General features: G+C 39.5%; 1 protein-coding gene across 1 annotated transcript; it reads right to left on the minus strand.

The window, feature by feature from the left end:
- Positions 1–1,010: 1,010 nt before the first annotated feature.
- LOC116318746 (beta-1,4 N-acetylgalactosaminyltransferase 2-like) lies at positions 1,011–24,035 on the minus strand. The gene is made up of 12 exons (XM_039611595.1): positions 23,933–24,035; positions 20,663–20,802; positions 19,547–19,717; positions 19,269–19,375; positions 18,204–18,241; positions 15,686–15,752; positions 10,146–10,259; positions 9,836–9,922; positions 2,299–2,480; positions 1,999–2,142; positions 1,290–1,518; positions 1,011–1,204 (listed from the first exon to the last, which is right to left on the minus strand). Exons 2-12 carry the CDS (start codon positions 20,800–20,802, stop codon positions 1,011–1,013), a joined length of 1,473 nt encoding a protein of 490 aa, XP_039467529.1. The 5' UTR covers positions 23,933–24,035.

Genomic DNA, 24,035 nt, shown 5'->3' on the forward strand with positions numbered 1-24,035 from the left:
TCCATCTAAACAAAAGGCACTTAGACTAAAACAGTTTATCCTACCATAAAACAATAAGACAAGGTACGACCTCTCCCATGCTCCTAAAATGTGGGTGTGAAAGTCAGAGAGCTCTGGAATGCACACAAAGCCTTTTACAGTCTACTAAAGATCACACATCCTATCACTACACAATCGATTATACACCTCTAAGCATATATGGGTAGATATTTCTAAGCATAAATGACAATCAACATTACAAAAACCTAACATACATTTTATCCAAAACCTAGTGAGTGTTTACTCATGTTTACCACTGCGTGGCTGTAGCTCAGGAGGTAGATGAGGTCACCTACTGATCAAAAGGTTAGTGGTTCGATCCCTGGCTCCTCCAGTCAAAAGTGTTAATGTGTATGAATGTAGTTTGGAAGCACTCAGTTTGGAGAAAGTGTGTGAATGTGTCATGTTGTATAGAGCACTTTGAGTAATCAGGAGAGTAGAATGACACTGTATAAGAGTCAGTCCATTCACTGTCTGAACAGAATTTTGTCATGTTACTTTTGCACTATTATGTCCCGGCACATGTTGTTATTACATGGCTTGATTAAGGTACATATTAGGCTGACATCTGGGGCCAGAGCTGAAACTGTGCCAGCAGTGTGTCTGCAACTGGCCTTGTGCTGGCCCATGTGTGGGCCACCTCTGCCAAACAAGATCTAGGCCACGAAAGGGCCGTCATTCTTTGCGGTATGTGGGCCATGTGTAAGCACATTGTGTGGGCCAGATCCAGGCCATACCAATTTTGCTATGTCGGTAGCATAAGAAATCAAACTTTCTATAGAACAATAAAGAAATCAAATAAGGAACAATAAAACCCAACAGAAAGCAAAAAATAGCTATATTCACTGAGAATCCCAAGTTTTGTCATTCCTGGAGGAATAACAAAACAATAAAAATGAAAGAGAAGAAAATGTTCAGATCAAGTGCAATATGTATGACAACAAGTGACCTTTATGTTTGTTCATGGTTTTCTATCCATATCTAATGCACTTAAGGTAGTTTTTGAAAAAATGAAGCTGCAGTTTGAATTCTCCATCATTTCTTCCAGGGCTTCTGAATTTGTTGTAGGTAGGATTATGGTTTTCGGCTGTTTTAGGTTGATGGTCAATTGTCACGTCACCACATGAGGCAACCATCAAAGAGCCCAGGCCATCCATGAAGAACTCTAGAGTCAGAAACAGACATTTGCCTTTTAACAAAATCATCTTAGTGCCATTTTCAATCTAAACTCGTTTGAGATCTGGATTTACCTGAATGCGCTACTCGCTGGAGCTTAGGGTCAAATCTCACCCTCTGCATGGCATCTGTACGAGCCAGGAAGAAGTTGACCACTCCACTGGCCAAATGGCATTGTGGGTAACTAGGAAGGGGGTGGAATTTCCCACCAGACTTCCTGTATAGGCAGCCACCTTCGTTTTCATCTCCTTCCTCATATAGAATAGAAAAGTGAAACGTGTTCCCTTGTACTGACCCACCAACCTAATTAGAGAAAAAACAAACAACTCATTATAAATCAACCCTAAACAGATGTAACCAAGGTTCAAAACTGGTGATTGACAAAAATAATCTTGAATTACTTTTGAAAACAAAAGACCATCTTAGTTTGTAGGATACTCAGCTCTCTGTCCTATGTGTATTTTCTACTCAGATTAAGTGCACAACATTCCTCTTTTCCCCTTCCTTTTTAACTCACTGTAGTGTAAGGTATCACCTGTGAAAATACCATCCCAACCCCTTCACCCTAACTCTTGCCTGTACTTTTTTGGGGGGGAAAAATGGAAATAGTTTTTCTGTGTGTTGGCTAGAATTGTTAGTTTATGCCATCTGAATACAAAAACCTGGGAGAAGAACAAAGGCTACATATTCTAAAAGTACAACGTTAGGGTCATAGCTGTTAGAGTTCTATTTAAAGCAGTTAAAACAAACTTAATGATCCAGCACAAGCTATTTTATTCTTACCACATCTAGTTCAGGGACTGCCTCCATCACCTCCACAAGTTTCTCTATCTTCGTCTTCTCTGAAAACAAAAAGTCGTCATCCACCCACAAGAAGTACTTGGTGGTAACCTGGGAGACAGCCAGATTTCTGCCTGCAAACCAGCCCTGAGAAAAGAAACATCCCAAATTCATATATCGGAATAGCACCTGGTTTAACTGAAATTGTACTTGATAAATCTTCCAAAAATTGAATCGACAATTGCATGTCTTATATTATATCTATATTATATATAAAATCTGAAAATTATTGCATGTGCATACCTGTGCTGGAGGCATGATGTAATGCTGGATGTTTTCTCCAGTAACGCTCTCTGGTTCTAAGCTGTCATCTGCAATAATCACTTTTATGTTACTATAGAATTTCCGGATGCTGTCCAATAACACCCTCAGTTGTTTGTAGCGCAGGAAGGTCTTTGTGACAATAGTGACTTGAGAGCTGATATCTAAGAGACAGAAGTATACAGAGAATATTTTTTTTAAAAGATGGATTGTTAGACAGATTAGCATTAGATTTCTGCATCATTCAAACTAAGTAAAATGTGCATTCCTTCTAATTGCCAGCAGTGGGTGCATTCTCTGGTTTACAAAAAAAAAATCCTAATGTATTGAACAGTGTTGCAGAGTATCGGAATACATGTACCGCCGTTACTTATTTAAAATACAAAATATGAGTAAATGTATTCCGTTACAGTTACCATCTAAAACGGTAGTATTCACAATACAGTTACTTTGCTGAAATAAATGGATTACACGGCGGTCTTTTCCTGTTTCATATGTTAGGCTATGCCCTCTCTACTTTTGGTAATTCCATGCCAGTGGAAACCCAAACAAAAGACGCATTAAGAGGATCTAATGCCTGTGTCTCAGTCTTGCAGCCCATGTCACCTCTACTTGCGGTCCACATAATAATGTGAAGAAATATTTTTAAAAAATTAAAAAACTATGGCAGTCCATTCTATGTGTCTGTGAGCGCGAGGGAAGGAGAAAAAGGAGTCGAAAAGTACGAGTTGTCATCGACCAGAAACGGGAGATGGAAGCATGTACATATAATAATAACCACTGCAGCCAAAAAGAGTGCCTGATGAGCCCAGTTGTAAGTAAGCTGTTAAGACTCGACTGTACACTGTGTTCGTGTTTTCCTCCGAAACAGTAAGTTCTGTTGGAGCAGCCTTTCAACACCTCTCTCTGTCACTCGCTAGCAAAGTTGACCGAGACAACAAAGTAAAGCTACTTTTCAGTTATGAGCCCGACACAGAACCCGACGTATTAGCCAGAGGTCCCTTTACTACAATTCGGAGCCACAGACCTGTTTTATATATGCACAGAATAGTTTTCTATACAAGATCGCTGCAAAAACTGCAGCCTTACCTAATGTCCACCCTACTGTTACTCATTTTATATTAAGATTTAAAAATCTTGTTGGTATTGTTATGGTGAGTAACCTTCAGTAGTAGTAATAAATCACACAGCAATAGCACATTCATGTAGTTGTAAAAAGCATAACAATATATTAAGTAATCCAAAGTATTCAGAATACGTTACTCACATTGCGTAATGTAACAGAATATGTTACAAAATACATTTTGGAGCATGTATTCTGTAATCTGTAGTAGTGATGGTAAATTCGATTCTTTTTACTGAATCGAGTTTTAATGAGTCACTCACCAAATTGAATCGGGTTTCTTGAGTCATTTGAGTCACTGAGTCAGTTGACCAGAGAGTGCAAAAATGTATATTTTCACTCAAACTTAATTTGTTTCTCTTTTAATGTAAATCCTACTGCTAAGATGAATGATTGTAAAAGAAAACAACTATTTTTTTAGCGCAAAAAAGAGCAAAAAAAAAATTCTAAAGGGAACATTTATTTATTTTTATTTTATTTTATTGGTATTTTCCTTAAATGTGTCAAATATATCTCATCTAAATGTCCACTGAGCTGTGAGCCAGGGGGCGGTAAAGCGCCTTAACATTGGTTGCCAACCAAGAAGAAGAAGAAGCTGTGAGCCAGGAGGGAGGGGGTTAGTGAGTCCTGAGTGATTCGCTTATGTCATGATTCAGCACAGCAAGGGAGGGGGAGTGAGTGAGTGATTCGTTCAACTCGTTTGAGCTGTGAGCCAGGAGGGAGGGGGTGAGCGAGTCCTGAGTGATTTGCTAACCCTACGATTCAGCACAGCAAGGGAGTGGGTGAGTAACTCAAATGTGCTGTTAGCATGCTAGCTGAGCGATGCTACTGTGAACCGAGGAGCTATTCTCTTGATGTGAGCTTCTACTCAGGGTTTTTTCTTCCAGTTCAGAGCAGAAATGTTTTTGTTAAGAAACTGGCTGTTGTTTTTTTCCCCACAATTTTAATTATAAGCTAGATATATTTCTACTAATGGAATTAGCTTGCTAACAGCAACAGGGATGAGTCAGTGAGTCAGTTGCACTTGTGAATCATGATTCACGAGTCAGTAAAGTGATTCCCGAGTATTGAACGATTCGTTCACGAATCGAACATCACTAATCTGTAGTGGAATACATTTGAAAAGTAACCTTCCCAACACTGGTATTAAAGTCTCAAAACATTACCGTTATGCTCACTTGATTTATAACCTCAGTAAACATTTCCCTTGAAGTTTATCATTTTCTTTTAGTCTTATACAACTCTAGGTTCTTTTCATTAATTATGATACAATTCTTTGTCATAGGAACACTGTAACTGAAAGACTTTCTCAAACCCTATGGTGAGTTTATTTTATATTTTTGATTCCTTATGTTATATTGGAAATATGTTAAGTTCTTGTGTTTTTATAATTAGTTAGGTTTTAGTTGAGTTTTATTCTGGGTTTTGTGTCATCTGTGTCTCTTTTGTTATGTATCATGTTTCCTGTCCAGTCTGTCATGTGATTTATGTCTGTGCCCACGTCAAGCTTGTGTGTCATATCTATGTCTCTCAATGTATCCTGTTTTATTTCTAGTCTAGTGCTTCCATGTTAAATGTGTTTTGTTTTACTTTCCCCTGTGGCATCATATCAATATAAAACCAAGTAACAATTGATACAGCTACATTGATAGATAATATATTCACAAATAAAATTGACTATGAAATAGTAGGTGGACTTCTTATAACTGATATAAGCGATCATCTTCCTGTTTTTGCAATTTTTCAAAATTATTTTGGGATTAAAACTAAACAAAAGAATCAAACATTTGATATGATACGACATAGAATAACAAGAGCCATTGCTGCCCTCCAGGTGGACTTAAAGGAACACAATTGGAATGAGGTTTTTGCAAATGAAGATTCAAATAGTGCATATGATGCATTTCTATCAACTGTATTTTCACTGTATGAAAAACATTGTCCTTTAATGAAAATCGCTAGAAAGCATCACAGATCAAATAAGCCATGGATCACAAAGGGGATAGAAGATGCATGTAAAAAGAAAAATAATCTATATAAGAGATTCATAAAACAGAGGACAAAAGATGCTGAAATAAAGTACAAGTTATATAAAAATAGATTAGTAAATATTATAAGAACAAGTAAGAAAGAATATTACCACACATTATTGGAGCAAAGTAGAAGTAACACACAAGAAACATGGAGGATATTAAATAGTATAATCAAAAAGGGCTCAAAATTTTAAAAAAGATAAAGATATTGTGCTTGATAAAACTAAAGACATTGCAAATGAATTTAATGATTTCTTTGTAAATGTTGGCTTTAATTTAGCAAAAGAAATTCCAGAGTCAAGAAATAATAACGACCTAAATAAACATATTACTCAGAATGTGTCCTCCATGTTTATTGGTGCTGTAACTCATAGAGAAATAATTAACATTGTGAAAACATTTAAAAATAAAAAGTCCACTGACTGTTTTGGTATTGACATGATATTAATTAAAAGTATTATAGAATATATAGTGAAACCTTTCGCATATATTTGTAATCTGTCCTTTCGAACTGGTGTGTTTCCCTCACAAATGAAAATAGCAAAAGTTATTCCAATCCATAAAAATGGAGAGAGATGTCAATTTACCAATTACAGGCCAATATCACTACTCCCACAGTTCTCAAAAATTTTAGAAAAGTTATTTGTTAATAGACTTGATAAATATATTGAGAAGTATAATCTCCTAAGTGATAACCAATATGGCTTTAGAGCGAAAAGATCCACTTCGATGGCAGTGATGGAACTTGTAGAAGGGATATCTAATGCAATAGATAATAAGGAATATACCGTTGGTGTTTTTATAGACTTAAAAAAGGCGTTTGATACAATTGATCATTCTATATTAATGAATAAACTAGAGAGATATGGCATAAGAGGGATAGCATACAAGTGGATGAAAAGTTACCTGGATGACAGATGTCAATATGTCGAAATCACTAATGTAAAATCTAAGCAGTTGAAGGTAACTTGTGGTGTTCCTCAGGGCTCTGTGCTGGGCCCTAAATTATTCATATTATATATAAATGACATATGTAGTGTTTCCAAACTGTTAAAATGTGTATTGTTCTAAGCTGATGATACCACTCTGTATTGCTCAGGTAAAAACCTAGAACAGCTTCTGACTACAGTGGAAAAGGAGTTAAATATATTAAAAAACTGGTTTGATATAAATAAGTTATCGTTAAATATAAAGAAAACAAAATTGATTATTTTTGGCACTAGACAAATGAAAAATGTATCTAAAATCAGGGTTATTGGAATTGAAATTGAAGGAGTGTTCGAAAATAAATTTCTTGGAGTGATAATTGATGATAAGCTGAGTTGGAAGTCTCATATAAACCATGTGAAAACAAAAATGTCAAAAACCATTGCTATTCTCTACAAAACAAAGCATGTCCTGAACAAGAAATCATTATACACAATTTATTATACTCTGTTGCTTCCATATATGACTTATTGTCTGGAGATATGGGGTAATGCATATAAAACAAATACTCTTCATATTTTCAAGTTACAAAAAAGAGCTATAAGAATTATACATCAATCAAACTACATAGAACCAACTAACATTTTGTTTATTAATCTGAATACCCTGAAATTTTATGATTTAGTTGAATATAAAATGGCACAGATAATGTATAAAGCACAAAATAACTTGCTTTGCCGCAGTACTCAGAAGCTGTTTGAAGTCAGAGAGAGTCAATATGACTTAAGGGGAACAGATTTCTTTAAAAAAAACAAGATAAGGACAAATATAAAGCAGAGATGTGTTTCTGTTAGAGGAGTTAACCTGTGGAATAGTTATGACAGTGATTTAAAAAGGTGTAGTTCATTTTCCTTGTTTAAAAACATGTTTAAAAATAGAGTATTAGAAAAATATATAAATCAAGAATGAAAAGAGCAAAAAAAATAATACTGAAACTCTTGATTGTTTTGCTTTGATGTAGTTTGTTATCTAAGGTGGAAAGTTTTTTTTGTTTTGTTTTGTTTGTTTGTTTGTTTTTGCTTTGCTTTGTTTTATTCGTTGCTTCGAGCCCTGTGTACAGGAGCTGCATGCAAAAAGATCTTTTGTTAAAAGGGTTGGCGTAATAAGCAAATGCTTCAGCCAATACCTTTTGATTAGCCTTGTCTCGTGCTTTCTTGCTTTGTGGTAATCTTTATTCACTGAGATATTTGAATGCTAATCAATAAATCATTTCATCATGTATATTTGTGTCAGCTGTGTCTCCCCAGGTGTTTCCTCTTCCCCCATTACCCTTCTGTATATTTATCCCCTGTTCTTTGTTGGGTTGTCTGTTTGTCTCCACACCAAGTCAGGTCTGGTCACAGAGTTTTCTTTCTCCTGTTCGGGTTAATGTTCATGTTCTAATTCTCTAATGTGATAGTTTCTCATGTTCCTGTTCAGGCCATGTTCAAGTCACAGTTCTCATGTTTTAGTTTTAGCTTTTCCCATGTTTTAGTTTTCGCTTTTGCCTTGCTTTATTTTTGTTTTGACATCAGCCCAAATAAACGTCTCAGCTTTTGTTATACCTCGTTTTTCTCCCAAGTCTGCGTTTTTGGTCCACTTAATAAACACTCTGGCGCACCCCATCATGACAGCACAGCCCGCCCAGCATGGACTACGCAGTTGAGTGAGCAGATTGGGAGTCTGTGCAGAATTGCAGACTTGAAGGGAGCTGCATCTCCTGTAGATTCCTCAACTGTCAGAAGTGTTGGACTCCCTGGTTCAGTTGAAAGATGGGCTCCGTGCCCTTCCACTGGCCCAGGCTGTCATGGGCCAGCTTCCCCTGCCCAGAGTCGCCTACATCCACCTCTCCATCACAGACAAGTCACTCACCCTCACTGCCTCAGATGGACCTCCCATCGCCAGCCTCATGAGGTCAGATGATGAGGAGTCTGCTGCTACTACACCTTTAGCTCCTGCGGCGTCAGCTTCCCTCACGAAGCGGCATCTGCACCACAAGCGCTCCTCGCTGTGGTGGGAATCCCAGACTTCCCCGGAGTAGCTGAGCAGTTAACCTCTGCTCAGAGGTCGTAAAGACTGATACACCTGGGAGCTCTGCCGGGCCGTCTCAGCATCCTGTCTTGGCTGAGAGCTCAGGTGAACTCATCCAGCCTACCATGGATGCTGCATTACAGTCACTGCCTGAACAGACTGACTGCACTGTGCAGCCCCAGCCGCAGAATCCTGAGTCGGCTGTGTGAGGTCTCCACACCTGCTGGCCCTGCTTCGCCTCAGCCAGTGGTCTCCGCACCCAGAGTCGGTCAGGCTAACGCCTGTTCCGCCACCACTTTCCACGCGGGCAGCCTCCCACATAGCAAAATTGGTATTGCCCGGATCTGGCCCACACAATGTGCATACACATGGCCCACATACCGCAAAGAAGGGCCACCAAAGGGCCGTCAGTATTTGCGGTATATGGGCCATGTGTAAGTTGTGTGCAGCCACGGGCCAGTTGCAGACACACTGCGGGCCCCTGTGCTGGCCCACAACAGTTTCACCTCTGGCCCCAGATGTCAGCCTAATGTGTACTTTAAACAGTGCCATCATTACCAGACCTGGCCCACATCTGGTTGACATACACCCTGCCATGACATCAGTCAGTCAAAAGTGCCAGCTTGATACCGGATCTGGGGAAGACCTGTGTTCTATGAGCCTGGGCCACATAAACCAAACCACAATCGGGCCAGATGTGGCATGCCACACATAAACAGTGATATATATGCCAGGCCTGGCCCATATATGGATGACATACCACTTACCATGCCAGAAGTCAGCCAGCAGTGCCGGCTTGACTCCACATCTGGGCCAGACCTGTCTGCCATGTGGGGATCTGTTACCTGCTGCCTTTTTTAAAAATACCTTGTTTTTCTGCCATGTCTGCGTTTTTGGTCCATTTAATAAACTCACCGGCATACCCTGCCATGACAGTAATCTGTGATGCAACTTGTCATGCACCTCCCTCGAAATTTAAGTACATATAGCTGTTCTTTATTGATGTCAAAGCATGGTTTATGATTATTTGATTGGTCAAATAATTATTATATTTTTGTGGATTTCATACATCTTTTGGATGATGCTTCTTAACTAATCAGTTACTAGTTCTTAACAAAGCACAGTGTTTCAGGTGGAAACGACTAGGAATGAAAAAGATGCGAAAGAGGTTTTTGTTTTTGGGGTTTTTTTTCCACAAGGGTAAGATAATGAAAAAATCACAGTGATTGAAGGAAACAATGATTCTGCCTCAACATAACACATTTTCTTAACTGTATGCAATGAATATAATAAAGAAGCATTTTGCAACAATATTTAAATGAATATGGACTTGGCTTTTAACCCCTGATGAAGAGCTCACTTCTACCTGTTCCCATGTCATACAGGACTGGTACATGAGGCTGCTGGATGGTAATGGGAAACGCGGCTTCATAGTTTTCAAACTGGAAAGTGACTGAACACAAAAATAAAATTTGTTTAGGTTCAGAACATGTGGGACTCTTGTTTAAAGAAAAAAAAACAAAGAAACAATTCAGGACTTATTCTTTCACAGTTATTTTAAATATAACGTACAGAACTCATACATTAATGCTAATGTAAAATGCACATAACATTTTGCAAATTCAATTGTCATTTAAAAATTGGGGTTTATAGCTCTTCACATTTCTGACACATACCAAGGTCTCCAGTGTTTATATGGTAGATTGTGCTGGTATAGGACACTTTGGCCAGCAGATTATTGAGGACCAGCAGGCTGTTAGACTCAATAATCAGTTTCGTCCCTCCAGAACCTGTGAATTAAAACCAGACAACTTTACATCAGCCTTAAAATTACATTTAATGGGTTGTGGCTAAGTGCAAACAGATGTGAAAAATTTACTTTATGTATATTCACAGTAATATAATATTGGTAGTCATTTCTCAGAAAGGACTTATAATATAACAGGAGTAGTCTTTAATTCAGAGTAATTTATTCTGACTAATTAGGAAAGTGGCTTTCCTAATTAAATTATTCACTCATCCATTCTCTTGTGCTTATCCTTATTGGGAGGTCGGGGTGGGTCGCCAGTCGGTCGGAGGCCTAACACATACATACAGACAACCATTGGCACCCACATTGACTGGCAGTTTAGAATCACCAGTTATCCTAACCTCATTAACTTCATGTGTTTGGATTTTGGAGGAAGCCAGAGTACACAAGAGAACCAGTGCAAACACGGAGAGAACATGCAAACTCCACACAGAAATACAGTAGATGGTGGAGATGAATTCAGGACCTTCTTGCTGAGAGCCAACAGTATTAACTACCATGCTACTGTGCTGCCCAGCCAAAATACATTAGTTACTGATAATTGACAACGAGAATATGAAGTCCTGAACTTTACTAAATAAGATTAATGTAAAACAACCAATACTACGCTGATTGAGGAGACACAATGTCTAAAATTGTATGGAGCTATAGAGGCAAGTACATGGAAAAACCATCATAACATAAAAAGATGTAATAAAAAAGGTTTTACAGGGTAGGATTTTTAAAAAGGTGTCAAGATACCTTGTAAGAAAAAGAATACATTTATGTCTTTGTCTTCTAAATTTTATCGCATTACTCTTTTATGAATTCAGTCTGTTGAGATTACAATTTTTATTTTACACAGATGTTACAGGGGAAAAAATTATAAAAATGATCTCAAAAAAGTAACAGTGGCTAGTTTAATGTGTTACTGACAGGAATAATGGAGAGCCAGCAACCTTTGTAGAAAATAACAGATAATCACCACCTAGACAGAGGAAGGATCACACACACTTTATGCTGAGTACATGAAAACCCTTAATTTGACCTTCATTGACCTTCACATGTGAGTCAGCCGTGCAATCAACAACTGTTCAAAAGGATCGGTGCAGCTCTCCAGATTCCTCCAGATTATCAGTTCACCCAGTGTAGGAAACAGGTCAGTTTGTTTGCTCCTTCCTTTGCTACTTCTTTCTGTGTGATGACGCACCTTCCTTTGTCTACAGTGTTTCCCATCTGGCCTGAAAACTACTTTTTTATGTTCATTCACTTACCTCTGCTGGACGCCATTCATCTCTTGCTGCCTGGGATAATATCTCAACTGTTAGTTGCTGCTGTGGTTTCCTGGAGCCACTCCACACTCTGCTACCTGCCCACTCTTCATCAGCTCACTCACTGATCAAAGGCTTCACCTACTGCACTCTCCCCAGCCTCGGCCAACATGGAATCCAAGTAAGACTCCTACAATATTAGTTGCCAAGCTCATCTTCTGGATTCACTCCCCTGTCTAATTCCCTCTCCTCTCTCACCCGGCTACTCGCTGCCTGTTTCTGTTTACTCTGACGACCCAGTGTCTCACTCAAGTTAATCTGATCTTTGTGTTTAGTCAAGACTCTTGCCCACGTAAAAGATGACTCGTGTGTTTTGTGTTTGTTCAAGTTGAATTAGTCACTCGCCCCAGTTTAAATTATTTGTAAATATCTCCTGATTGAATTAAGTCTTTAACTGATTCTTGTGCCTTGTTTTGCCTGGGTCCCGCACTTGAGTTGTGTTACCATTTGTTTTCTAAACATAAGTGTTTTGTGAAGGCACTGGAAATAATTCTTCCAAACACCAAACATGTATTCTATTAGACCACAATGTTGTATTTTGGTTTTAGCAAATAATATAAATTTATATAAATTTATAAAAGTTATTGTTCCATGGTCTCACTGAACTCCACACCTACATTTTTGAATCAGCCACATAAGACCCACAACTGTACTTTGCTTAGCCTGCCAGCACCTGTCAGTTGCCTCTGGAATCCCACAGGCTCTACAAGCCACAGCCCCTTGTTACCAATTTCGCAATGGCGGTGTGGCACATGATCCACTCAGATTCATTGTTCCCAGCCTCCCTCAGAGTGCAGTTGAGTCTCTGCTGAAGGTGGGTGTGATGGGGCGTGGTTCGTGGCATACTACCATGGAGGCAAACACACCTGAGCTGCATGAGATCATCACGCCTCCCTCCATAAAAGAGTGAACTGGGGCCTGAGTGTTGTTGTTGTGTATGTGTGGCTGGCAGCTGAAAAGCTACAGCCAAATGTAAAACAAACGACAACTGAATAAAGAAGTGTTTGAAAGTGTGACAATGTCGTAGGGTCTGCCATGCGTATTCTACAGTGGAAATTGAAGATGGCCCCTGCGTCCAGCATACCCTCATCAGTTCTGTCCAGAATTTTCTGCTACAACTGATCACCAGGTGGTGCTCAACTAGCAGCGCATCTCATCTCTACTCCTGAGTGTCCAAGACTTACAGCTGCAGATCTGATAATCCGATTACAAAATTGATCATCAACCTTCGACATAGTGTTCTGGTGCCACATACACTTATGAATACCCTTATGCTTAATTATGGTGTTATGTTGTAGTTAACACTGAAGTCCAGTAACAGAACACCATTTAGGTTCAGATATAACAGGCCATTCCTCCTTATGACACCTCTCCAGGTCACGCTATCATTGCCCATGTGGAGTCATGGAGTAGAACAATGGAATCCTCAGCTGGCGCACTTCCCAGCACTCCACCCATTGACCCCAAGAAGGCTGAGCACTCTGAACTGTCATTTGGCACACAGACAAATGATTGTCAGGACCTTTTCCCCAACCCAAGGTACAGAGAAGCAACTTCTCATCCACTGGAGAAAATTTCAATGTCCAGAAAGATGGTGGAGGGTGGAGGATTCAAGTATACTTCCACCATGGGTAGTGGGCCCATAGGTGGATGGACCCATGTAGCTTCTTTGGGCTGAGGCCAGCTAGCTCCCATGGGCAAAGCCCTGGCCATCAGGTGTAGCTAGAGAAATTGAACTCAGACCCTTGAGTCATACAGTCCAGGCCACTAAACTAAACCCAGTCATATTCCAAGAGCACTGAACAAGAGGGGTGCTGTCACAACAGCTGTGACCGGTACATACTGGGCCTGCAAGGCTACTCAGTCCCCCCAGTTTTAATCAGAGTAGCTAGGGTAGGTATTTAGAATTTAGAGGCAATTAGAACTGGGGGAGTTCCCCTCACGTACTAGCTCCATCCAAGCTCTGCACCGACATAATACTCATATGATCAAACTTCCTGTATTCGGGTGCTGGTCTCACAGATCAACAAGTGCAGTTCCCTCAGTTCTGACTACCTTCCCTCTCTTTGTTACCGTTCAAATAAACGTCTCCAGTTTGAATGATATTCCAATGTCATTGCTGTAGACGCTGTACTGGTATGGATCAGTGTATGTCTTGATCAGTGTATCAATATCTTGTTCACTCCTGGCATATAATTTAACTTACACCTAGCTTTTACTAGTCTTCCACTGTTTAATTTTTCATCCAAAATAATTATATAAATATTAGCATTTTCTGTACAGTGTTGAGCCTTCTATCAGGGACACAGGAAGAAAAAACAATGAAACAAAGAGAAAAAAAGAAAACTAATAATATTCCATAATTAAAAATAACAAAAGAAAAAAACCCAAACCAATATTAATTTGGTACATATAGGGTGGGCCATTTATATGGATACACCGTAATAACATGGGAATGGTTGGTGATATTAAAGTCCTGTTTGTGGCACATTAGTATATGTGAGGGGGCAAACTCTTCAAGATGGGTGGTGACCATGGTGGCCATTTAGAAGTCGGCCATCTTGGATACAACTTTTGTTTTTTCAATAGGAAGAGGGCCATGTGACACATCAAACTTATTGGTAATGTCACAAGAAAAACGATGGTGTGCTTGGTTTCAACGTAACTTTATTCTTTCATGAGTTATTTACAAGTTTCTCTTTGTTCACAGCCATTGACATGTCGAAGAGGTTAACACGTGAGGAGCGGATCGAAATCATGTTGATATCTGGTGAACGCAGTAACCGGGTCATTGCAGCAGATTTCAATGCAAGACACCCTACGAGACCACCCATCTCCCATGCTACAGTCAGCAAACTGCTTGCTACGTTTTGTGAAACTGGTTCAGTGTTGGATTTGCCAAAATGTGGACGCAAGAAAACTTTCACTAACGAAGAAACATCAGTGGCTGTCCTAGCTTCATTCAGCAAGAGCCCACAGCATAGCACTCGCCGCATGTCACTGGAGAGTGGCATTAGTCGAACATCCCTTCGGCGGATATTAGCTACTCACAAATGGCACCCTTACAAACTCCAGCTACTGCAGCATCTCAACGAGGATGACCCAGATCGGCACACAGAATTTGCAGAATAGGCAAAACAAAAATTGGAACAGGACCCTCAGTTCACGCAGAAGATTTTGTTCAGTAATGAGGCAAACTTTTATGTGAATGGTGAAGTTAACAAACAAAACCACTTCTATTGGTCTGACACTAACCCACATTGGATGGATCCCTCCAAGACTGTTGGAACAACAAAAGTGATGGTTTGGTGTGGTATATGGGGTACAACGATAGTGGTTCCATTCTTCATCAATGGAAACCTCAAGGCCACTGGATATTTGAAATTGCTACATGATGATGTGTTTCCCTCTTTATGCACTGAAGCTGGCACGTTCCCTGAGTTTTTCCAGCAAGATGGTGCACCACCACATTATGGGTGCCAGGTCCGAGCATTCCTAGATGAACAGTTTCCTGGAAAGCGGATTGGTCGTCATGGGCCAGTTGAATGGTCCCCAAGGTCTCCTGATCTCACCCCCTTAGACTTTTATCTTTGGGGTCATCTGAAGGCAATTGTCTATGGTGTGAAGATACGAGCTGTGCAGCACCTGAAACTACGGATACTGGATGCCTGTGCTGGCATTTCTCCTGCGGTGTTGCTGTCAGTGTGTGAAGAGTGGGAGAAGAGGGTTGCATTGACAATCCAACACAATGGGCAGCACATTGAACACATTTTATAAGTGGTCAGAAACTTGTAAATAACTCATGAAAGAATAAAGTTACGTTGAAACCAAGCACACCATTGTTTTTCTTGTGACATTACCAATAAGTTTGAAGTGTCACATGGCCCTCTTCCTATTGAAAAAACAAAAGTTGTATCCAAGATGGCCGACTTCTAAATGGCCACCATGGTCACCACCCATCTTGAGGAGTTTGCCTCCTCACATATACTAATGTGCCACAAACAGGACCAACCATTCCCATGTTATTACGGTGTATCCATATAAATGGCCCACCCTTCGACTTGGAGTCAAATTTACCTTTGACTTGGAAACTCACCTTGAACAGTGGCCTCTGCAGTTGAAGTTTCTGTGGTTAGGACACCATTTGACACAGTTAAGAGAACCTAGAATAGAAACACATGAATAAAATAAAAAGTGCTCTGAGTAATTTTAGCAATGCAAACATTACTACCACCTCCACAAAACTCCACCACCAGTCAAGCTGTCTTTTTAAACCTGAAGAAATCTTTAAAGTGAGAAGGCATTAGACATTAGTCCCGCCTTTTAGAGAACTTGACACAAAAACATATTTTTCAGTGTTCATATAGTTTTATAGCATTCAGTGCATATCAGATGCACTACACAGCCCAAAGGATGTGTGGTCCGTTTTGTTAGAGTGCAAACTATTGGGAGATGCAAGTATGCACAGCTTCTTCAACTGAGGACAGTTTGAATTATATTGTGAAACAATATAATTCAAACAATAAGAATTATATTGTGAAACAATATAATTCTGTCCTGCAAGCATAGGAATTAGTGCTTGAATCTGAAAGGTAAAAATTTAGGAATATGAAATAAACCTGCCACCCCTACTTATGTGGAGATTGCAAGAGAGAAAAGGGTGCTTTTTAACAAATGTCAAAGGCTAGTAAAGTTAAAACCAATCATGATCATATGAACTTGTGCTGTTTGAGGAATTTCAAAATCAACTACCCAAAAGGGCTGTAATTGATAATTGGCAGCTGGATAATGTAGTGGTAAGACTACACACTTTTGGCTGGGAGTCTCAAGTTTGACTCCCACCCAGTATCCAGTAAGGGTCCTGACTAGAGCCCCCATGCTAAAAACCAAGCCCTGGAATGGCGCGGCTACATCTGCAGCCTGTCCGCAGCTCGGACCCAAAACATTTCACTGCATGCTGTACTCTGTATGATTGTGTATGTGGTGAATAAAGCTTGTTTGTTTGTTTGAAACACAATTAACACACTTGTGTGCAGGCTTGGAGACTTACTGGACCTTAGTGACTCTTATGAATGATGCAGATCCAACAAGATCACACCCAGACTTTACCTTTCTCAAAAAGAGCTTCAGCCTTCAGCCACAACACTCGGTACATAGAGAACCTCATTTAAGAAAAATTAGAAAGGCTTGTCGTCCTTCTGCTCCTGTTGCTCATGTCATACATATCGTATCACAAATCAGGTGATTCCTGCTGTTTTTTTGACAACTATGCCAGGGTTAGGGGGTTAGGTCAGCTGAAAAAGGGTGGAGTGCCCACTCTGGTTCAGGGAAGAGTTCCTGCCCCAAGTCGAGGAATTTAAATATCTTGGGGTCTTGTTTACGAGTTAGGGGAGAGGGGAGCAGGAGATCGACAGACTGATTGGTGCTGCGGCTGCAGTGTTGTAGACACTGTACTGGTCTGTCGTGGTGAAGAGAGAGCTAATTATGCTTGCCACTGGAGGGCCGGCGGTAGTGCCAGCACCCATACTGATGGATGGTCCTCTGGCTAGAAGGCTCGCCTTTAGCCCTGGTCAGGTTCCTACCAGACCTTTCCTAGTTGCTCACCCTTCTCTGTGCTTATGCTTGCTATGCCCTCCCTGTGACATGCATTACTCCTAACATGCATATTCTTTTCCCCAGCCGGAAGAGCTGTAAGATCTTTGTTATTTTGGGGGTCCTGCTGTAATCCCTTTCACAGCTGGGGTTCCTTTCTGCCGAGAAAGGCCATCGAAGTCTAACTGCCAAACACCTACCTATATTCTGTTCATCAATAAATCAAATCTAATGATCTCTCATATTCAGGAAATCTGTTGACTCTACTACGTATGTAACACACAATAACTTCAACTTTATGATACTTGGTAAATTATAGAAACAATACATTTCTATAAATGTATACATAAATTATTGTACATGCATAACTTGCACAGATTTACATATCTCACTAGTCAAAACCAGTGTTACCTGGTGAAATATAGGGTCTACTAAAATAAACTGACTGAAACTGAATAACAATGTGTTATGAAAGCCCATACTGACTATGTAGATTGTATACCAAGCCTTGTTTGCCACACATGAATGCAATAATACATTTTTTGAGAATTAGTATATCGTACATTAACAATTCTCTTAGCATGAGAATGCGAAAATGTGAACTTAAATTCAGAATAAGATACCGGCTTTCAAAAGCATTTTCAGTAGCAAGCTGTATAAAAGCCCAAGGTTACCCAAGATGGCTGCTGTACATTGATTAAAAAATCATGTCAAAGAAGAAAGAAGTATTATTGCTTTTAATATTGACAAAAATCGACTCAATTATTCACACAAAAGCTGAATTTAAATTCAGTTATTTTGCCCCAAATTTTTACATCAAAATTAAAATTAAACATTCATTAATTAATGATTAATGAATGTTTTGATCATCATTGCCTTTTATAAAATAAGTTAAACATACATATCTTTGAACTTTAAAAACATTCAAGCCGCCATCTTGCATAAACCAGTCAACCTCTACCATTCAGTCAGGGAGATCTGGGTGAGATCTGCCTGTTTCTAATCTGTTATATCAGACCAACCTTATAGCTGTTTCCTTCTTCAGCATGCAGACCTAAACCTGAAATAAAAACTACCTTCAGTGTCACTTAGTCCTTCTACTGAAATACACATATTCAAATCATCTTTTGACTTCACACAAGTGTTGCAAGGTAAGTTCTTGAGGAAACCTCAGCTATCTTTCACTTAGTTTTTCCTCACTGGGTGAATGCCATAGGCATTTAACCTATTGTGTTCCTTTTTCTCTTTATTCTTTAATCTTCTTATTATTCTAGTTGCTCCGTTTTTTGTCCTTTAACTACTCCCCCAGTTCCTGTACTATTTTCACCATTCAAATTTTAAAATATTCTGCCATTTCTGCTCTATCTTTTGGTGTCATTACTTTTACACATTTTAAAATTTTAAGCTTTTTGTGCAACTTTTTGTCCCATTCACATGATTGGGACCACACTACAAGTGTGGTCGCGGGTTTAGCTCGATGGGGTGAGCCGTGTTTTAGCTCACTGAGACGAACAGGTGTTCTGAGAGCGGGAGGCGCAAGTTTGAATCTTTCCCGTGGTAACATTTTTTTCAGCAGAAAGTTCAGCTTCTTCCTCCTTTCAGTAGACAAGTTCATCTTCTTCTGCACACCGGTTTGGCTTGCTGTTTAGCTCACTGAGATGAGCAGGCACCCTGACACCGGGGGGCGTAGGTTTGACTATTTGTGGCCTTTCAGCTTTTTCACCTCTTTTCAGCACATAGTTCCGCTTCTTCAGCAGTTTTTCAAAGACAACTTCCACTACATGGCATTTACCCGGTATTTTCGCAGGAAATGCAACTTTTTCTAGTTGTGTTTTAAATGACTCAAGTTTACCTAATGCTATTGGCTCTGAATCACCAAATACCTACTTCTTTGCAGATGTATTTGTTCAGTGCTGTTTTTGATCTGACTACTGAGAGCATACTTTTATAAAAAGTGATCACTTTCATGTTATAAACAACTGTGAACCATGGCCTTGTTGCCTTCCTATTCAATTTGTACTTCTATTTTTATAGAAAAATAAAAACTAAAACATTGGTGACTGAAGCATAAATTGAGCTAGACATACCTGGTATTGCAGTGGCAGTCAAGGGTCGTACTATAACACCCTGGATAGGATACTGCAGAGGAGAGTTAGGCAAAGCAAAAAGTAGCTTGGATAGTACTGAATTAGTCCTGTTGAGGAGATGGAATAGGGAAAAATGACACAAAAGAATTTTGAATACTCAGTATGACACGCATGCACACACACACAAACACACACACATATATTTTTCATTCTCTTTTATTACTGAACTGTAAGTCTAACAGTTCACTGAAAGCTCCCACCATATATCCATCTTCTACCTGACTTTGTATTGCTGGAACTCTTTAGCTCGTCGCTGCATTAATTCCTCATATTGGTCTTTTGGGATGTGGTCTTTGAGAATTGTAGAGCCATCAGGACAGGTGCATGGACCAAGTAAGCGACGTTGTGTGGGCAAAGATGACTTATAATGTAGAGATCCTGAAGAGTGCCTGTAATATGAAAGTCCTGAAGAGTCACAATTCAACATCAACATTTAAATGAACTACTACAGTCAAGTATAAAAGAAATTATATCCTTATGTGATGTGATCCTTATGGCAGCTTCAGCATGGCCATCCTTTTCATCATTGGATTCCTCCTCATCAGTCATTTCTTGGTGTAGATTGCATAGATTACATTCCGTGCCACCTTCAGATCCAGACAATTTCTCCTCTAATGCATCCCCACCGTCACTTTCCTGGCCTCTCACCTCCTCACCAGTGTAGTGATCAAATAAGTAGTAAAGAGCCTCACTTAGGGTATATATCGCCTTGCCATGGTGCTGACACCCAGTGACCTGTGAGCAAGGCCTCAAAAAAGGATTGTACACCAAATCTATGAGAAAAGTTCAATGATACAATGATACTGCCAACAGAGGAGTTGTTCTCGTGGAAGTGAGGCTCTATTGGGCAGTAGTTGCTAGGGAACCCAATGTGTGTGTGTGTCTGTGTGTGTATGTCCATCTGAAAAAAGAGGATGTACCTGGACTCAGTTATTTACACTAATTGTTGTCTCCACTATTCATTTCTAGTGATCGGTCATATTTGACCGGAAACAGTAAGTGTACAAATGTTGAATAAAATGAATTACTGATCATTCATGAATCTCCCAGAATATTTCTGAACATATATGCAGTGCCCTCTATAATGATCGTGACAAAGACACTATCAAATAATCAATACATAATTGACATGCAGATTCTCAGCTTCTTTTCAAAGGGTTTTACAAATATTGTGCACGGGCCCCTTTAGCACAACACTGTTTTGGCTATATCACTTTATGCTTCTCACTCAGTTGCTTCAGTCTATTTGCCATGAAAAGAAAAATGTATAACATACATATTTGAAGAGGAGGGTGTGTCCACACACACACACACACGATACAGGAATTATTTACCTTTGTTTTGATGTTGGAAGATTGTTGCTGGCTAGCTCACTTGTCCAATTACACAAATTCCCAAAATAGAATCCAAACACGATGAATAGCACACCGACAACAGCAATCGCAAAAAGCTTTGAGTTTGTAGAGATAGACATCTGTTGATACACAGAAACACACATTATAGTAGGTTGATTAGCAAAGGAAAAATCTTTTACATCTAAATAGTTAAACTTAGCAAATGGACACATGAGTCATACAGTGGCTTGCAAAAGTATTCAGCCCCCTTGAACTTTTCCACATTTTGTCACATTACAGCCACAAACATGAATCAATTTTATTGGAATTCCACGTGAAAGACCAATACAAAGTGGTGTACACGTGAGAAGTGGAACGAAAATCATACATGATTCCAAACATTTTTTACAAATAAATAACTGCAGAGTGGGGTGTGCGTAATTATTCAGCCCGCTGAGTCAATACTTTGTAGAACCACCTTTTGCTGCAGTTACAGCTGCCAGTCTTTTAGGGTATGTCTCTACCAGCTTTGCACATCTAGAGACTGAAATCCTTGCCCATTCTTCTTTGCAAAACAGCTCCAGCTCAGTCAGATTAGATGGACAGCGTTTGTGAACAGCAGTTTTCAGATCTGTAAACTTTTGTTAGCATGAGTATTCACGTCAATGTATAACACATCTCATCAATTTATCATTTACAGGGAGTGCAGAATTATTAGGCAAATGAGTATTTTGTCCACATCCTCTTCATGCATGTTGTCTTACTCCAAGCTGTATAGGCTCGAAAGCCTACTACCAATTAAACATATTAGGTGATGTGCATCTCTGTAATGAGAAGGGGTGTGGTCTAATGACATCAACACCCTATATCAGGTGTGCATAATTATTAGGCAACTTCCTTTCCTTTGGCAAAATGGGTCAAAAGAAGGACTTGACAGGCTCAGAAAAGTCAAAAATAGTGAGATATCTTGCAGAGGGATGCAGCAGTCTTAAAATCGCAAAGCTTCTGAAGCGTGATCATCGAACAATCAAGCGTTTCATTCAAAATAGTCAACAGGGTCGCAAGAAGCGTGTGGAAAAACCAAGGCGCAAAATAACTGCCCATGAACTGAGAAAAGTCAAGCGTGCAGCTGCCAAGATGCCACTTGCCACCAGTTTGGCCATATTTCAGAGCTGCAACATCACTGGAGTGCCCAAAAGCACAAGGTGTGCAATACTCAGAGACATGGCCAAGGTAAGAAAGGCTGAAAGACGACCACCACTGAACAAGACACACAAGCTGAAACGTCAAGACTGGGCCAAGAAATATCTCAAGACTGATTTTTCTAAGGTTTTATGGACTGATGAAATGAGAGTGAGTCTTGATGGGCCAGATGGATGGGCCCGTGGCTGGATTGGTAAAGGGCAGAGAGCTCCAGTCCGACTCAGGCGCCAGCAAGGTGGAGGTGGAGTACTGGTTTGGGCTGGTATCATCAAAGATGAGCTTGTGGGGCCTTTTCGGGTTGAGGATGGAGTCAAGCTCAACTCCCAGTCCTACTGCCAGTTTCTGGAAGACACCTTCTTCAAGCAGTGGTACAGGAAGAAGTCTGCATCCTTCAAGAAAAACATGATTTTCATGCAGGACAATGCTCCATCACACGTGTCCAAGTACTCCACAGCGTGGCTGGCAAGAAAGGGTATAAAAGAAGAAAAACTAATGACATGGCCTCCTTGTTCACCTGATCTGAACCCCATTGAGAACCTGTGGTCCATCATCAAATGTGAGATTTACAAGGAGGGAAAACCGTACACCTCTCTGAACAGTGTCTGGGAGGCTGTGGTTGCTGCTGCACGCAATGTTGATGGTGAACAGATCAAAACACTGACAGAATCCATGGATGGCAGGCTTTTGAGTGTCCTTGCAAAGAAAGGTGGCTATATTGGTCGCTGATTTGTTTTTGTTTTGTTTTTGAATGTCAGAAATGTATATTTGTGAATGTGGAAATGTTATATTGGTTTCACTGGTAAAAATAAATAATTGAAATGGGTATATATTTGTTTTTTGTTAAGTTGCTTAATAATTATGCACAGTAATAGTCACCTGCACACACAGATATCCCCCTAAAATAGCTAAAACTAAAAACAAACTAAACACTACTTCCAAAAACATTCAGCTTTGATATTAATGAGTTTTTTGGGTTCACTGAGAACATGGTTGTTGTTCAATAATAAAATTATTCCTCAAAAATACAACTTGCCTAATAATTCTGCACTCCCTGTATTTTGCATGAGTCACCTTGGCACAGGTGTCTCACTGCAGGTTAGGTATGTGCCAGTCACGTTTTACACAATGCCCATCCCAGATCTCTTTAAGAGTTCTTCATTTTATTATTCTTTTAATGAGGGGAACTGGCTGGTTCTTCAACCTCTTATATGTGCTCAGATGTCAGCTGGACACAGGCACACTACAACCTATAAGCCAGTTTTGAATAGGAGATTACAATGCAAATACCTCCCTGCTTCAGTGACTGAAAAAACATTGTATTTGCTAAAGAGGTGTGTCTTTTCTTGTTAATAATTTCTGTATGCACTCATAAGAAAACATATGGAGACCCACAGGCTTTAACCCTCTAACATCTTTTAAAAAATACTCTCCCAAGTCTCCACAGATGAGGGAAACAATAATGATCAACATAATTTACACAGAACAAAACTATTTACAGTTTTACTTTTTTCTGTGCTCGGAAGAAAATGTGTGCCTTGACCCACAACATTTAAGGCATAAATATAAAAATAAACATAATATTACGGTAAAAAAAAAAGACTTTCATTATTGTGGCTGCATATTTAAAAACAGAGCACAGCTACCTGGAGAAAGACAATTCATATGAAATAAAGATCCAGAAATTTAGTTTTAAGGTGAAACCTCAGGGGAGAGCCACTCTGTGTTGCTCGCCTCAGTAATACAACTTCTGATGTGTAGAGTTGACCATGTTTGCGTGCCTAAATGCCTGAACAGATGAGTTAAATAGCTCTCAAACAGGTGTACCTAATACAGTATATAAATATAAAAGTATGGGCTTCTTTCCCTTTTTATGGTAAAGGAAATTTTACTTCAAAGATGCACTTCCTTGACAGGTGCATAATGAAACAAACTAATGAATATCTACAGCGCCAGAATCAGAGAGTATTGGAAAAATTTAAATTAACATAACTTATTTATGTAATTACAAAGATATTGGGTTTTTTTTCTTGTGGTATGACAAAAGTATAGAAATAGCTCATTTCCTACCTCTTCTTCCTGCTGTTTATGGAGCGCCAATAACTAAAAAATGATGAGCGAGTGAGAAAAAGCCTTTCTTGAAAATCTTGAACAACTTGCATGTAATCGTTAG

Source organism: Oreochromis aureus, linkage group 4 (assembly GCF_013358895.1).
Source record: "Oreochromis aureus strain Israel breed Guangdong linkage group 4, ZZ_aureus, whole genome shotgun sequence".
Lineage (NCBI taxonomy): Eukaryota > Metazoa > Chordata > Actinopteri > Cichliformes > Cichlidae > Oreochromis > Oreochromis aureus.